General features: G+C 36.9%; 3 protein-coding genes across 3 annotated transcripts; 2 read left to right on the forward strand and 1 right to left on the reverse strand.

Moving 5' to 3' along the window:
- The first annotated feature begins 1,620 nt into the window (after positions 1-1,620).
- LOC145066801 (uncharacterized) lies at positions 1,621-2,052 on the forward strand. Its single transcript, XM_079014068.1, has one exon. The coding sequence runs from the start codon at positions 1,621-1,623 to the stop codon at positions 2,050-2,052; it is 432 nt and encodes a 143-aa protein (XP_078870194.1).
- A 4,099-nt stretch (positions 2,053-6,151) lies between these two features.
- On the reverse strand, positions 6,152-7,028 carry LOC145066802 (uncharacterized). Its single transcript, XM_079014069.1, has 2 exons — positions 6,705-7,028; positions 6,152-6,481 (listed from the first exon to the last, which is right to left on the reverse strand). Exons 1-2 carry the CDS (start codon positions 7,026-7,028, stop codon positions 6,152-6,154), a joined length of 654 nt encoding a protein of 217 aa, XP_078870195.1.
- Positions 7,029-8,378: 1,350 nt separating this feature from the next.
- LOC145065568 (peroxisomal OPC-8:0-CoA ligase 1-like) lies at positions 8,379-12,615 on the forward strand. Its single transcript, XM_079012591.1, has 5 exons — positions 8,379-9,722; positions 10,768-10,913; positions 11,389-11,456; positions 11,777-11,879; positions 12,304-12,615. The coding sequence occupies exons 1-5, from the start codon at positions 8,528-8,530 to the stop codon at positions 12,415-12,417; spliced, it is 1,626 nt and encodes a 541-aa protein (XP_078868717.1). The 5' UTR covers positions 8,379-8,527; the 3' UTR covers positions 12,418-12,615.
- Positions 12,616-16,255: the final 3,640 nt, after the last annotated feature.

The following is a 16,255-nucleotide window of genomic DNA, read 5'->3' on the forward strand; positions in this document are numbered from 1 at the left end:
CTCACCGTCAAATAACCTGAGGTTAAAATAGTAATTTGGGCAGCACTTCGGCTCTAAATATAACTTCCTTCGTTGAAAACCAGGAGTTTTCTTGAAAACCGGGCTCTGCGAAGGTAGAGCTTCAAAACCGAAAAGATAAATTTTTCGGGTTTTTCGGGAACTTCGGGGCATGTTTCGGGTGTTAAAAATAAAATCGGGGCTTCAGGGGAAGTCGAAATGGCCAAAATATGGAATAAGGGGTGAAAAAGTGGCAAAAATCTAAACTTACCCAGGAGGTCTCACACCCCTTATATAGGGTCGAGGTTCGGATCCGAAGCAAGAGGGAGAGGGCAGGTGGCGCGAGGCTGCGAGGCTCGGTATACGCGGCAGCTGGAGCGAGCTTTGGATGTGGGAGTCATCGGCTTTAGATGCATCATCGGCTAGGTCTTCGGCTCGAACACGGGGTGGAGTCTGATGCAAGGCGTGTCGGAAAGCCATTGGACCGCACCCTCGGTCAAATCAGTAGGCGACACGCGTCAGAAACGAGGCAGGTGACTTATCGAGATCGGATGATGTGGCCAAGCTTATCCATGCGAATTTTGTCGGAAAATGGGCCCAAATCTTCTAAAATCCATAACTTTTACATACGGACTCCGTTTTTGACGTTCTTTATATGCACGCGTAGGTAAAATTATGCTCTACAACTTTCGTTTAGACTTCGTTGGCTAATTTTGAATTTATTTTTAATATTATTATTTTTAACAGACCAGGACTGGAAAATCCGTTAAAAATTCGTAACTTCTTCATCCGACATCCGTTTTCGACAGACCTTTTACCGTTGTACTACTAATGATGAGATTTTATATTCTCATTTAGGTTGTGTCGGCTAAAAAACCACTCGATCTAAAATTCGAGTTTTTAGCTGTCTACTGCTAAGCTAAAACTTAAAAAAAATCATAACTTCCTCATACGAAGTCAGATTTTGGCGTTCTTTTTATCGAACTTCTCGGTTTAACGAATACTTCGACTTTCATTTAGATTACTAAGGCTAAAAATTAGTTTATCAAAAACTCACTTTTTACGTCATTCATCTTCGTGCCGGTTTTGTCGCGGATCTTCGATTGGTCATAACTTCTTCGTTATAACTCGGATTTCGATGACGTTTTCGCCTAAATGTTTCTAACGAGATTATCTATAAATTTCAATAATAAAATTTTACTTATTCCAAATTTTATATTTTCGTTAAATTTCACTATTTGACTTTTGATTGGAATCTCATAAGACTTCCAATATTTTTCGAATGATTCTAAGCATAGTTTTACTTCAATTCTAGTATAAACTATCTGTTAGAACTCAATCTTCAAATTCACATAATATTTCATAGTATTATTCACTTTTATAATTTACAATACACGATAACTGAACATGTATGTTACAACCTATAAGAAAAAATAATAATTAACTAAATATAAAGTGTAAAAGAAATCTAATATCTTAATATAATTAGGTGAAGCTATCTTGCTTCTTAACAGGGTCAGTAATATTCAATTAGTGACAAGAAACGATAAATGGGTCTGTAATCTCACCAATGATGGAGTCTTTCACGTGGATGCCCTTAGATTGCGAATTGATTATAGAGATATGTCACCCGGAGAAGTAGCAATAACCTGGACACTTGACGTCCCCTTAAAGGTTAATTGCTTTATGTGGAGAGCTTACCTAGATCGAATCCCAACTGAGTGCGTCTTATTCAAAAGTGGTATTCAAGTTGCATTCCCCACATGTACCTACTGTGAAGCCGAAGATGAAGATGTTGCCCACGTACTACTTCACTGCCCAATGGAAGCTAAAGTCAGGGAATGGGTATTTCAGTGGTGTGACATACCTATTTACCAATTTTACAACCTTGAAGAACTGGTGAAATTTGTAGCTCAATGGGGGACATGTCCAAAGAAAAAAAAAAAGCTTAATCAACATTTTTTTATTGAACCATATGGCATATTTGTAAGGAAAGATGCGACTGGATTTTCAAGAAACTTAGGTCTTCACCTACCAAAGTCGTTGATTTGGTAAAAACTAATGTATTTTTATGAACTAAGTATAGGAGGAATCATTGCTCTTTTCGGTGGGTAGAATGATGTATTAACCCCTTTAGTTTTATGTAATTCTTCTTTTATCTTGTATATTTCTCCCCTAGCACCTTGCATGACAGGATTTTTTGTTTAATAAAAACTTGCTGGCTTCCAAAAAAAATCTAAATATAATTAGGTTATAAAATAGAATGTTGTTAAATATAAGATCGTATGGATAAAACCTATAAGAAAAATAAAAAGTTAGGAAAGTATGTATTTGGAATAACCTTTCAAAAAAGTCTTTTTTTAACAATTAAACTTTTCAATTTATTTTTTAAATAATAAAGTACTTTAAAAAGACTATCATTGAAAATATTCTTATAATCTAAAAGTAATTTTACAATCGGTTTAACTATTAAAGTAGGCCGTAGGGAAATTATTATGTATACTTTTGGTTTTTAGAATTTTAGAATAACAATTTTTTATGTTCCTAAATTTGATTTTTATGTAGAAAATTAAAACAAATGTGATTGCAGAAACTTGTTCTTTCTATTATGCCTCTCCAGGGCTATATATACACACACGAGATTACATATCCTCACGGGAACACAATAAAATACATAACAAATATATACAAAACCTAAATACAAGGAAAGCGATAAGTATGGAGGAATAATAACTATATCACAATACTCCCCCTCAAGTTGGAGCATGGGGATCAAGAATGCCCAACTTGGATACAAGATGACAGAACTGTGGTGTAACGAGAGCTTTGGTGAAGATGTCTGCTGGTTGTTGAGTTGAGGAAACATGAGCAGTAACAAATTTGCCTGCAATAATCAGATCACGGATAAAATGACAGTCAATCTCTATGTGTTTTGTGCGTTCATGGAACACGGGATTAGCAACAATGTGTAAGGTTGTCGTGTTATCACAGTAAAGACGAACGGGGGCAGAATGAGAAACACCGATAGATTTAAGAAATGCTTTTAGCCAAAGTATTTCACAACATGTGGCTGCCATCGATCGATATTCGGCTTCGGCAGAAGAACGGGAGACAATTGCTTGCTTTTTCGTTTTCCAAGAGATAAGAGATTAACCTAGTGTAATGAAATAACCAATAACTGAACGACGAGTAATAGGACATGCATCCCAGTCAGAGTCACAATAAGCAGATAGACGCAATGAAATATCACTTGAAAGATGAAGTCCTTGACCTGGATGGCCTTTCAAATATCGAACAACACGAAGAGCAGCAAACCAATGTTCAATTTTGGGTTGTTGCATGGATTGTGATAATGTGTGTACAGCAAAGCTGAGCTCAGGTCAAGTTATGGTTAAATAAATAAGACGACCAATTAATCGGCGATAACTATCAGGTTGGTCATAATCATCGCCATTTGCTAGTGCTAGACGATGGTTGTGTTCCATAGGAGAATCACAAGGTTTAGAGCCAAGAAGAACAGTCTCAGCAAATGATTTCTAGAGCATATTTCCGCTATGAAAGGAAGATGCCAGACGAGTTCCGAGAAATTTCAAGACTGAGAAAATATTTGAGAGTTCCTAGGTCCTTCATGTGAAAGCACTTGCTTAAATATGACTTGAAGGCTGAAATGGTTGATGAATTGTTCCCTGCGATAATTAAATCATCAACATAGACAAGAACATGCAAAATATTGCCATGTAGAGAGAGAGAGAAAATAGAGAATAATCAGCTTTGCTTTGTTGAAATCCAAAAATACGAAGTGCAGCCGCTAGTTTAGAGAACCAGTTGCGAGGAGCCTGACGAAGTCCATATAAAGACTTTTGAAGTTTGCAAACCATTCCCGTCAGTGCATTAGTATACCCAGCGGGAGGTGTCGTATATACATCTTCCTCCAAGTCGCCATGGAGAAAAGCATTATGAACGTCCATTTGATGTAATTCCCAACCTTTAATGGCAGCTACCGAAAGAAAAACACGAACTTACACCATTTTCGCAATAGGAGAGAAGGTCTCTGTGAAATCAATACCAGCAAGTTGTTTATTGTCGAGGACAACCAGACGAGCCTTGTAGCGCTCTATGAATCCATTCGATTTGTATTTGATACGATAAACCCATTTACACCCAATAGCACGTTTATCAGCAGGAAGAGTAGTAAAGACCCAAGTATTGTTTTGTTCAAGGGATGTGAGCTCGTCATTCATCGCATCCCGCCATTCAGTTGATTTAATAGCCTCTAAGAAGGACCGGGGTTCATGCCATGTTGTTACAGATGCTAAATACTTGGCATGTGTGTTAGAAAATTTAGAATTTGAGACATAAACTACAATAGGATAAGGTTTACCTGAGGGCGGTGTGGATGTGAGATGGCATGGGGTAGATTTGGCTTGCATAGTGTTACAAACATAGTCACGAAGTATAATAGATGGTTGCCAAGTACGTGTACCTCGACGTGCTTCTGGTGCATCTAGAGAGCTCCCCCTATCCTCAGTAACGGGAGGTAAAGAATTTTCGGTAGGTGAGTTTTCTAAAACAGGAGGCGAAGTTGAGGGGGCTGGCACATCCTCATAAGCGGTTGGAGGCAAGAGATCAGGTTGGGCAGCAGATGACAAGGTAGGTGTCGTGTCGTTAGATGGGAATTTTTCCTCGAAAAAAACCACATCGCGAGATATAAAAATATTATCAGATGCAATACCATACACCCTCCAACCACGTTTTCCAGGTGGGTATCCTAGAAAGATGCATTTTATTCCACGAGCACAAATTTGTCTTTCGATTTAGGTAATTTGGATGCAAAGCAAAGACATCCAAACACCTTGAGATGTTGATAGGACGGCTCATGACCATATAAATATTGATACGGGGTTTTGTTATTTAGAAGCGGCGTAGGGGTTCTATTGATCAAATAACAGGCAGTAAGATCACATTCACCCCAAAATTTAATCGGAAGAAATACTTGAAATCGTAAAGCACGCGCCACATTAAGAAGATGACGGTGTTTGCGTTCAACGCGACCATTTTGTTGTGGCGTGTATACACAAGAGGTTTCAAACAATATGCCTTTATCAGAAAGAAAACTATGCAGGCATGAGAATTCTCTTCCATTGTCAGAATGAAGACGTTGAACTTTCTTATGAAATTGTGTACCGACCATAACACAAAATTGTTTGATTATTGTAGCAACATAAATTTTTGATGTCATTAAGTAAACCCAAGTTACACGAGAGTAATCATCAAGAATGGTAAAAAAATAAGATGCTCCTGTAGTGGAAGGAACACTGTAAGGCCCCCAAACATCGCAATCTATTAATTGAAACAATGAAGTAGCTTTATTTTGACTTATAGGAAAATGAGAGTGAGTTTGTTTTGCTTTGAAGCAAACATCACATGGTTCATGACTATATGACTTATTACTAGAACTAGGATAAAAAGACAAGGATGTTAACACAGCTGGCGAAGGATGTCCAAGTCGTTGGTGCCAAATAAGAGCAGATGTAGATGAAGCTGAAGTACTCCAAACTTGACCAGTATCTCCAATCATGCCAAGCCAGTAGACTCCACCCGGTTGCTCACCCACACCAATCACCGTCCTCGAAATGGGTTCCTGAATAACACATAGTCTTTTAGTAAGCATGACAAGACAATTTACATCAGAAGCTAACTGAGCAGAAGAGATTAAATTACAATACAGAGTTGGAATGTATAAAACATGGTTAATTTTAGCTAATGATGAAATCACTAAAGAGCCTTCTTGATGAGCGATAACAAAGCGACTGTCAAGTAGTTTGACAGAAACTAGAGGTATAGAGACCAAATTGTGTAAAAGAATGTGATTTCCTGTCATGTGATAGGACGTGCCTGTGTCCAAAACCCAAGACAAATTCTTATCAGGTTCTTTTCCATTGGAGCCTGATTGTGTAGCAATAGTTTGAAACATTTGCAATACTGAATTCCACTGATAAGATGCAAGAGTATTACCAAATGCAGCCTTGTCTTGATCAGTAATAGATATTAAAGGACTCACAGAAGTGTGTTGGACAACATTAGCAGCACCTGATGACCCACGTCCATGCCCGTGTCCGGCTACTTGCGGTGTGATAGAACCACGACCACTTGTTCATGGTACCCACCCTTCTAGGAAGCCATGAAGTTTGTAACATTTAGTAATATCATGACCTAGCCGTCCACAGTGGTTGCATTTTGGACGAGAGGATGTTTGTTTTCGGGCTGCATGTCCACCAGATTGCACAGAAAAAGCCATATCATCAATTTTATTAAGATCACGATCTTTGATAAGGGTTTGATGACGTTCCTCTTGAATAGCAAGGGCATAGACACGATTAAGAGGCGAATGTGGGTCTTGAGCCATCACATTAGAACACAATGTTCCAAATGTATCATCCTCGAGACCTAAGAGAAATTGATGCAGTCGTTCTTCTTCGCGTTCCTGGGTAATGTGTTTCGTCAAGTCACATGAACATTTGCCACAAGTGCAGGTTTTTGGTGGGACATATGTAGCAAGTTCATCCCAGAGTTTCTTCAAGTTTCCATAATAGGCTACAACCGATTGACCACTTTGACGACAACGAGAGATATCAGACCTTATTTGCAAGATTCGTGGTCCGTTACCAACCGAGAATTGTTGGCAAATCATTCCACAACTCACGTACAATTTCAGTATCAGTAATAGACGAACGTAAACTAGCATCGATTGATTGGACAACCCATCCGATAAGCATCGAGTTAACACTGTACCAATCATCAATTTCGGCCGATGCATCATCAGGTTTGGTGATACGGCCATCAAGAAAACCCATCTTGCGCTTGGCTCGGAAGGCGTTCTTCATTGTTGTGCTCCATTCTTGGTAATTATCACCCTTTAAAATCACAGGGCATATTGACAAACCTGGATGATCGGAAGGATGTAGATAGAAAGGAGATGTTGGATCTGCTACACTTACCTTTGTTGTTGATGATTTTGGATCCCCTGCCATGATGAAGGTTGAGTGACGAGATTGTTAACAGATCTATGGGAATCCTCACGGGAAAACAATAAAATACATAACAGATATATACAAAACCTAAGTACAAGGAAAGCGATAAGTATGGAGGAATGATGACTATATTGCAATAAAAATAAATCATAAAAATTATATTATAATTTATAAAAAAGGTGGCAATGTATTTTTTTTTATGTTTGGATTTTAGAATTTTGCCATAATACTTTCATATGTTCGATAGTTTGATCATATATAGAAAATAAATAACAAAAGCTCTGCAAGTAGTTGATAAAAATGTTCATATATGCAATTTTTTTACAAAAATGATCTACATATTTAAATAGTATCACGTGTTTAAAAAATTAGAAAAATGATCTCTAGTTTGACAGAATCGCAGCTTATATGCCGCAACGCAGGAAGGAGTAATTTATAATTTCATAACAAAACGTAAATCTACCCTAATAAATAAAGATAATTTTTGCCAATTGTCAACCTTTTATTGAATTTGACACATGTCATTTTTTAGAATTTTAAATTTTTTTTTCCATTTGTCATTTTTGTATTTTATTTTTATTTTTATGCATCTTCCACCAATTAAATGACACCTCATAATAATTAATGAGAATTAATGTATATTAATTAGAATTAATGTATATAGTAAACCTTTCTTTGTGAATTCTTATTTCTATTAATATATTAATGAATTCCATTTATGAATTTATATTAATTAGTTTTATTAGTATAGATTAATTAAGACAAGTTATATAAATGATCCTTATAGTTTATTCTATTTATTGTTTTTATTTCAAAAGTTTATTTCAAAAAATACTTAATTTTTTACACATTCATATTCAACATGATTATTTAAAACATGATAATAATTTTTTATTAATATAGATTGAATTACTTATTCATCATTTCATTTATATTTATTTCAAAATTTTACTTTAGAAAATACTTAATGGCTTATGGCTACACCTTATATTTAATTTTTTTTAATCAATCCGTATAATACACGGATTTCACGTCTAGTCTAAGGAACAAAGTAAAAAACAAAAAAGTATTGAAGTGCTGTTACATCAATCATAAAGCCACATTGCCACAAGGACCATTTCTGTAAATTATTCAAGAACAAATAACAACACATGTTTAATAAGAAATAGATGTTATTTGACGATCGAAATCGACGGCCACAAACTCATGAAAAAGGAGTAAAGCAATCGTATCCGTCTATAAGTAGTCAAAGATAGTCATACCCACAGATACGTGTAATTCTTATTAAAATTGGCTACTATACTGATTTCAAATGATCATATGATCAAAAAAAGCGTTTTCTTTCTTGTATTCATATGAATCATGATATATAAATACGATTATCACGAGCATTGAATCTAGATCGCTCTGAATTTTCAATTACGTGTTAAATTCAACCAAGTTCACCTCTCAACGATTCAAAATTACAGACTTTATCGCATTTGGCGTATGTTAGCAGCATGGCGGCGATCGACGGAAAAAGCGGCTACTGTAACTCGAATTCAACCTTCTACAGCAAGCGGAAACCAGCACCATTACCGGCCAATGAAACATTAGATGTAACTACCTTCATCTCAGCGCGTGCGCACCACGGCACCATTGCCTACATCGACGCATCCACCGGTCGTCGCCTTACATTTTCCGATGTATGGAGAGCGGTGGAATCCGTCTCGTCGTCACTCGCTGACTTCGGTATCCGCAAAGGCGATGTGGTTTTATTACTTTCCCCTAACTCCATTTTCTTCCCCATCGTCTGCCTCTCCGTTATGTCACTCGGCGCCATCATCACCACCACAAACCCTCTCAACACCAATCGCGAAATCAATAAACAAATCGCCAATTCCAAACCAGTGCTTGCGTTCACGATCTCCGAGCTCCTTCCGAAACTCGCCGATTCGAATCTTCCGATTGTACTAATCGGATCCGGCACCGGAAAGGGGAAGATTGTGAGTACGCTAGAGGAAATGATGAAGAAGGAGCCGAATCAGAACAGAGTCAAGGAGCGAGTGACTCAGGACGATACAGCTACACTTTTGTACTCTTCTGGAACCACCGGAGAGAGTAAAGGGGTGATTTCATCTCACCGGAATCTAATAGCCATGGTTCAAACAGTTCTCGGACGATTTCAATTGGAAGATAATCAACAAACATTCCTCTGCACAGTTCCAATGTTTCACATATACGGATTGGTAGCTTTTGCAACGGGGCTGATTGCGTCGGGGGCAACGGTGGTAGTTCTATCGAAGTTCGATATCCACGAGATGTTGTCCGCCATTGGTACGTACAAAGTCAGCTACCTCCCACTCGTGCCGCCGATACTAGTTGCCCTCGTCAACAACGCCGATCAAATTAGAAAAAAGTACGACTTCGGAAGCTTGAAGTGGGTGTTATGTGGAGGTGCGCCGTTGAGTAAAGAATTGACAGAAGGGTTCATGGAGAAGTACCCTGGAGTTACGATAATGCAAGGGTATGGGCTGACGGAATCGACCGGAATAGGGGCGTCAACCGATACGTTGGAGGAGAGCCGGAGGTACGGGACGGCGGGGAAGTTATCGGCGAATATGGAGGCAAAAATTGTTGATCCAGATACCGGAAAAGCGTTGCCGGTTAATCGGACGGGAGAACTTTGGCTTAAAGGTCCCACAGTTATGAAAGGTAAGAGTAGTAGTATTTAATTAATTAATTTTTATAACACAAGTCACAACTAGTCAACTACACCCTTTTAAATAATTAATAAATAATCTAGAGATTATATACCAACACTTTCGGTGAAGAATTAAAAGCTAGTTTATTGTTATTAAATATCTTATAATATTAGACATAAAGTCATAAACAACTTTTTTTTGACAATATTTTGCTGGAAAGGTTTGCATATCATTTTGGTATTCTTTTAAATAAAAAAAAATCATTTTTTAGCAATAAGGCAATATATGGAAGAATTATTTTGATTCACAATTACTATTTTCTCAAGAAATAGTAAAGTAATAATGAAACATGTTATTAGTATTAAATTTGGATTTTCCTCATACTAGTCGATCAAAATTTCGATTTTTCAAAGGATTATCATGTGGGGGGCTATATTTAAAATATTTGAATTTTCTCCGAACTCATTAAAAAAATATTATTTTACTTGTCTATAAAAATAGAGCCATTAACTTAATATATATAATATAGAAAACCGTTGTCGTGGCTTTTAACCTTATTTTGACTATTCCTTTGTATTTGGGTTATGTTTGCTTTTTTGTGAACATTTTAACCTTAACCATTCAGTTGTTAAAAGACATGTAAAAGTAATTTTTTTAATAGAACTTTTAACATAACATATATTATATAATATATTATCTCAATTATAAGTGTAAGAATAGATTCGGATTCATAGAGCTAGTAGACAATTATCTCATGTCAATAAGATCTGTCTATTGTGTTAGTGGGTTTTTGTGGTCATGTTTTTTTGTTGCATAAAAGAGAAAAGTGGTTCCACTTACATGCGTCTTTTATTTTATCTTTTGTTTGTCTATTGCGCCAAATACCAATCACTAGACTAAAATTTACTCATGGAGTGTAAAGTGTTGTAAATATTAATCATTTATTTATAAATGTTTAAAATTGAACATAAATATCATAATTGGAAAAAATGATTCGCTATAATTTTTTTTTTGAGATGTGTATAATATATTCGTGCATGGTGTTATAATTGTAGGTTACTTTAGTAATCCGGAAGCAACTTCCTCAACTCTAGACTCAACCGGATGGCTAAGAACCGGAGACCTTTGCTACATTGATGAAGACGGCTTCATCTTTGTGGTTGATAGATTAAAAGAACTTATCAAATACAAGGGCTATCAGGTAATTATTATTATTATTATTATTATTATTACTATTATTTTTGGATTTTTTTAACCGACAAATAATTATTTACTTTTATTTTTTGTTCATAAATATAGTCTATATTTAATATTGTTACTTGTTTTTATCAAATGTAATAATTAAAAATGAAATACATATTTTAAATAAGACATATAATTGATGTATGTTATATTTATAGGAAAACCATTTCAAATGTTCAATAGTTTCAAAATCCAAATATTTATTTGGATGTGTGTTAAATGTAATTTTATTTTATTTAATTAAATGGTTGTTTCCGCAGTACATAATCAATTATATAGGAATAATTGATTTTGGTTATAAATCCTTAATAATATAATTTCTAAAATTATTTTGATCATGATATATAGGTAAAGTTTTTTAAAAACCTAATAAATATAAGTATTTTTTTAATGCATAATGTAGTATTTTTTTTTAATGTACACGAAATAAACAGGTTCCACCAGCAGAACTCGAAGCTTTGTTACTAACCCACCCAGACATCGACGATTGTGCTGTCATCCCGTAAGTTTTTTTTTTTTTTTTTTTTTTTTTTTTTACACAACTTAAAACTTAAGGAGAAATTACAAAAATACCATTACATTATCGGTCTTCTACCTAAAAAAAACTCATTAAAATTGTAAATGTAAGCAAATCAAATGTGGCAACTGTTTTTTGTTTATAGATAAATGACGTCTAAAATATTACTTTTTTATTATCATTGGTTTTATTACGAAATGTTTTGCACGATGACCTTTTTAGTTGAAGATAGATAATGTAATGGATTTTGTCCAAACTCTAATCAATAAAAACGATTATTATAAATTGAGTAATTTGTGTTTTAGGTTTCCTGATAAGGACGTTGGGCAGTTTCCAATGGCATATGTAATGAGGAAAAGTGGAAGTAATTTATCGGAAAAGGGTATTATGGACTTCGTTTCTACACAAGTAAGTAATATTATCTATTAAAACTTTTGATGGGCTTGAATGCTTGATGCTGTAAATATTGTATAGAGTAAATTATATTTTTTGTGTTACAATTGATTTTTTTTTTTCAGTTTTGGTTCTCAAAAATTCTTTTGTAATTTTGGTTTTAAGGTTTTGTAAAGTGTTTTTTTTCGTTGTTCCAAGTATTATTATTATTATTTTTGTTACCAAAATTGCAAAAATCAATTATACTTGGGGACGAAAAAATAATCATATTACTTGCAATAGAGACAAAAAGATGTTACAAGAATCTCAAATAAACATCAAAATAATAACTTTTTATGACAAAGTTACGAGAATCTCAAATAAGCATAGAAAATCAACTATATTCAAGTACCAAAATTGTTATTTATTTATTTTTTGTGTAATGATTTGTGTTATACAGGTTGCTCCATATAAGCGAATTAGGAGAGTAGCATTTATCGGGTCAATACCGAAGAACCCGTCAGGGAAGATACTAAGGAAAGATCTTATACAACTTGCAACCTCCAAACTGTAATAATAAAAACAAAAGATCTAGTGAAGATAATCTTAAATTTGAGAAGGAATTTTTTTTGTCTTGTTTTGAATTTATAGTATAATTTAGAAAAGGAAAAATATATGTGATACCGTTTTTCAGTATATGTATATTGTGTTTTTCTTAAAACCATTGATCATTCTGTTAAAATTTATGAGAATCGAATTTGGGTCGGTTCCAGTTTGAAGTGTTTCATACCAAATGATGGCTAATAGGCCACAATGATGATGATGGTATATGTATATAATGCTAGTTTAGACTCCTGGCATACAATTTATTTATTATTATAGATAATCAATTTTGATCAATATGACCACTACCACTTTTATGTTATTACGTAGTTTGTCTAATACAACGTTTAACAATTGACACCAACGAGAAACGTCCGAAGTGGTAAATCATCTAGCCAGAAAGAACTAGACCTTTTTGTAGATACATTCGAGGAATTGTTGATGAATCTCCATAATTACATAGGCATTGACGAATGTGAATGGGGACTAAATTGTGATCTAATAAAAGGTTGGTGGTGAAAAGTACACATTTAAATTTGACGAATTAGATCACGATCATCACAAAAAATAATGTTTAACGAGTCCTATCCACTTACGCGGGTCAAAGGCCACAAAACTTCTTTTTTGTCATTGTAACAACCTCCTTTGGCACGTATCACAATATTATTCATTTTGGGCTTCCGAGGTGAAAACTTTACAGGGGGTCACCCATCTCTGAATTGCTCTCACCTAGGCACGCTTGACTGCAAAGTTCTTATGGTATCTGATGCCCTCACGACTTTAAAATGCATTGTGACAAAGAAAGTATCCACACTCCTTATAAGAAATGACTTTAGACTTCTTATGGGATCTGCTGCCCTCACGGCTTTAAAACGCGTTGAGACAAGAAAGGTATTCACACTCCTTATAAGAAATGCTTAGTTCTCCTTCTAAGTCGATCTAGGATCAGGTGCAGCTAACTTGCCTGCAGATTCGGGTTAGTCAATTTAGAGATAATAAACGTTAAAAATGATTTTTTGATAGAAGATTATTTAGGATAAATAATTTTAACCAAAGTTATTGTATATATCACAAGGATTTCGTACATATAAAGAACGCTAAAATCCGACTTATAACGAAGAAGTTATAACCGTCAAAGTTTCGCGATTATACCGACACGGCTTCGCGTATGGTAAAAAGCAAATTTATGATAAAATACTTTTTAGCCTTAGATATTTAAACGAAAATCGTAGTAGACGGTTAAACCGAGAATATATATATATATATATATATATATATATATATATATATATATATATATATATATATATATATATATATATATATTGTAACGACCCAAAAATACCACCCAAAAATTTCGATTTTTATTATAACAAAACCCACGAAACTGAGTATCACATAATAAAACCATATACTGCGTGTTTCAAAAACCATAATAAAATACTGTGAGAAAAACTGTGTCACAACTGTATCCAAACATATCAAGAAAACTGAATCAACTCCCAGGACAAAACTGAAGCTGTGGTGTGTGCGATGCCATCATCCCGAGCTCTTCCCTTTGTTTGCGGAAGTACCTGAAACCAAAACTGAAACTGTAAGCACGAAGCTTAGTGAGCTCCCCCAAACTACCACATACTATATAATACATAAAAGCACATACTGGGCCTTGCCCACTGACTGGGACCCCGTCCCCTTCAACGGACTGTAGTCCGAAGCTGACTGGGACCCCGTCCCCTACATCGGGCCGAAGCCCGAAGCTGATCGGGACCCCGTCCCCTACATCGGACCGAAGTCCGAAGCTGACTGGGACCCCGTCCCCTACATCGGACCGAAGTCCGAAGCTGACTAACTGAACATAGCATAGCATAACATATCAACTAGCATAAACACATAAATCCTGTCTGAGCCACGGAGGCGTCAAACACACTAGCTACTGCATTAGACCGAAGTCCAGAAACTACGGCTAACTGAACGGGCCAGCATTGTGGCCTTAGACCCGTTCCTACTGAAGGGAAACTCACCTCGTGAACAGGCTGCTGTGTGTATGGCTTTGGAAGCTAACTGCTGCAGCTCCGGTATCTCCCCGGCTACAATCCATAAACACACTCAATCAGATGCTAATCACTGCATTGGGTAAAATGACTCTTTTACCCCTGGTCAAAGTCAACCCTCCCGGTCAAAGTCAACCTACCGTTGACCTGACTCGCCGAGTTGGGCCGCCAACTCGCCGAGTCCCTAGTCTCACTTCTCAACCCTACTCGTGGCTACTCGTCGAGCATGGCATCGACTCGACGAGTACCCTCTAGATTCAAAAGCTTAGGCAATCTGCATCCGGCTCACCGAGTCATATGAACAACTCGACGAGTTGTTCTTCGATCTAAGAAGATTGTCTTGGACTCGCCGAGTTGTATGAACAACTCGTCGAGTCTCACCATTACTGAGTCTACCCTCCGACTCACTGAGTCCATCCTACTGCTCACTGGCCTCTACTCGGAATCACTCAAAGGTTAAAGGTCGGGGACTCGCGACTTGACTCGCCGAGTCCGAAGAACGACTCGCCGAGTCACATGCATGCAGATCCTAAGAACTCGATTCTGCTCAACACCACCGCATACAAATTATAGATGTGAGTCCCTAAGGCTGATTTACCACGTAAAGTTTCCAACTTTACGTGTACACATGCATGAAAAAGGAGATAAAGGCTAAAAAGGCACTTAGAAGAGTAGATCTAGGGTTATCATGCAAAATGGCTCCATAAAGGTGGTAGATCTACGATTTTGGGACTGAAACATGGCTAGATCCGAAGGCTAATCAATCTAATGTGATCTCTCTACTAAGAACAAGCTAAGAAATGGCTAAAAGAGGCTAAATATGCTTGTTAAAGAGAAATCAATCATAGAAACAGCAGGAATTCGGCTAATATCTCAATGAACTCTGAAATGGGAGCAAGACCTTGGATCTTCTTCTTCTCCTTTGGATCTAGCCTCCTTCTTCTCTTCAAAACTTCAAGATTCACACAAGAAATGCTCAAATAAACAAGGAAATGATTAGGGTTTGCTAAATGATGCTTTGAGGGTGAAGGGGACGAGTTTGGGGCTCATAAGGTGGTTTAAATAGGGTGCAAACCCGGGGATTTAGGGTTTCTACCTGGCAGGCAGACTCGCCGAGTCCCGAATATAGACTCGCCGAGTCGCCGACCAACACGTGCTCGAAATCCCGTCCCTACTCGACGAGTCGGGCCATAGACTCGTCGAGTCCCTCTCAAAAACTTCTAAATAAATGCCACGGAAGCAACGTACCAGGAATGGGGCGTTACAATTCTCCCCCACTTGGCTCAGACTTCGTCCTCGAAGTCTGCTACGGCTGAATCTGCAAACAACTCTGGGTAGTGCTCTCTCATTTCCTCCTCAGCCTCCCACGTCCACTCAGACCCCTTTCGGTGCTGCCACTGCACCTTCACTAATGGAATTGCCTTGTTCCTCAAGGTCTTTGTCTTCCGGTCCAGAATCGCGACCGGCCTCTCAATATAATTCAGGCTGCTATCAACCTGAATATTCTCTAGGGGAACAACCGCTGACTCATCCACCAAACACTTCCTCAACTGAGACACATGGAAAGTGTTGTGGATCTGGCTAAGCTCTACTGGAAGATCCAACCGATAAGCAACCCGACCCACTCGGGCCAAAACCCTGAAAGGACCAATGAACCTAGGGCCCAGCTTTCCCCTCTTCCGAAACCTGATGACACCCTTCCAGGGTGAGACCTTTAGAAGGACCATATCGCCTACCTGAAACTCCAGTCTGAACGCC

The sequence above is a fragment of the Lactuca serriola genome, chromosome 8 (genome assembly GCF_051521515.1).
Source record: "Lactuca serriola cultivar US96UC23 chromosome 8, Lser_US96UC23_V15, whole genome shotgun sequence".
NCBI lineage: Eukaryota > Viridiplantae > Streptophyta > Magnoliopsida > Asterales > Asteraceae > Lactuca > Lactuca serriola.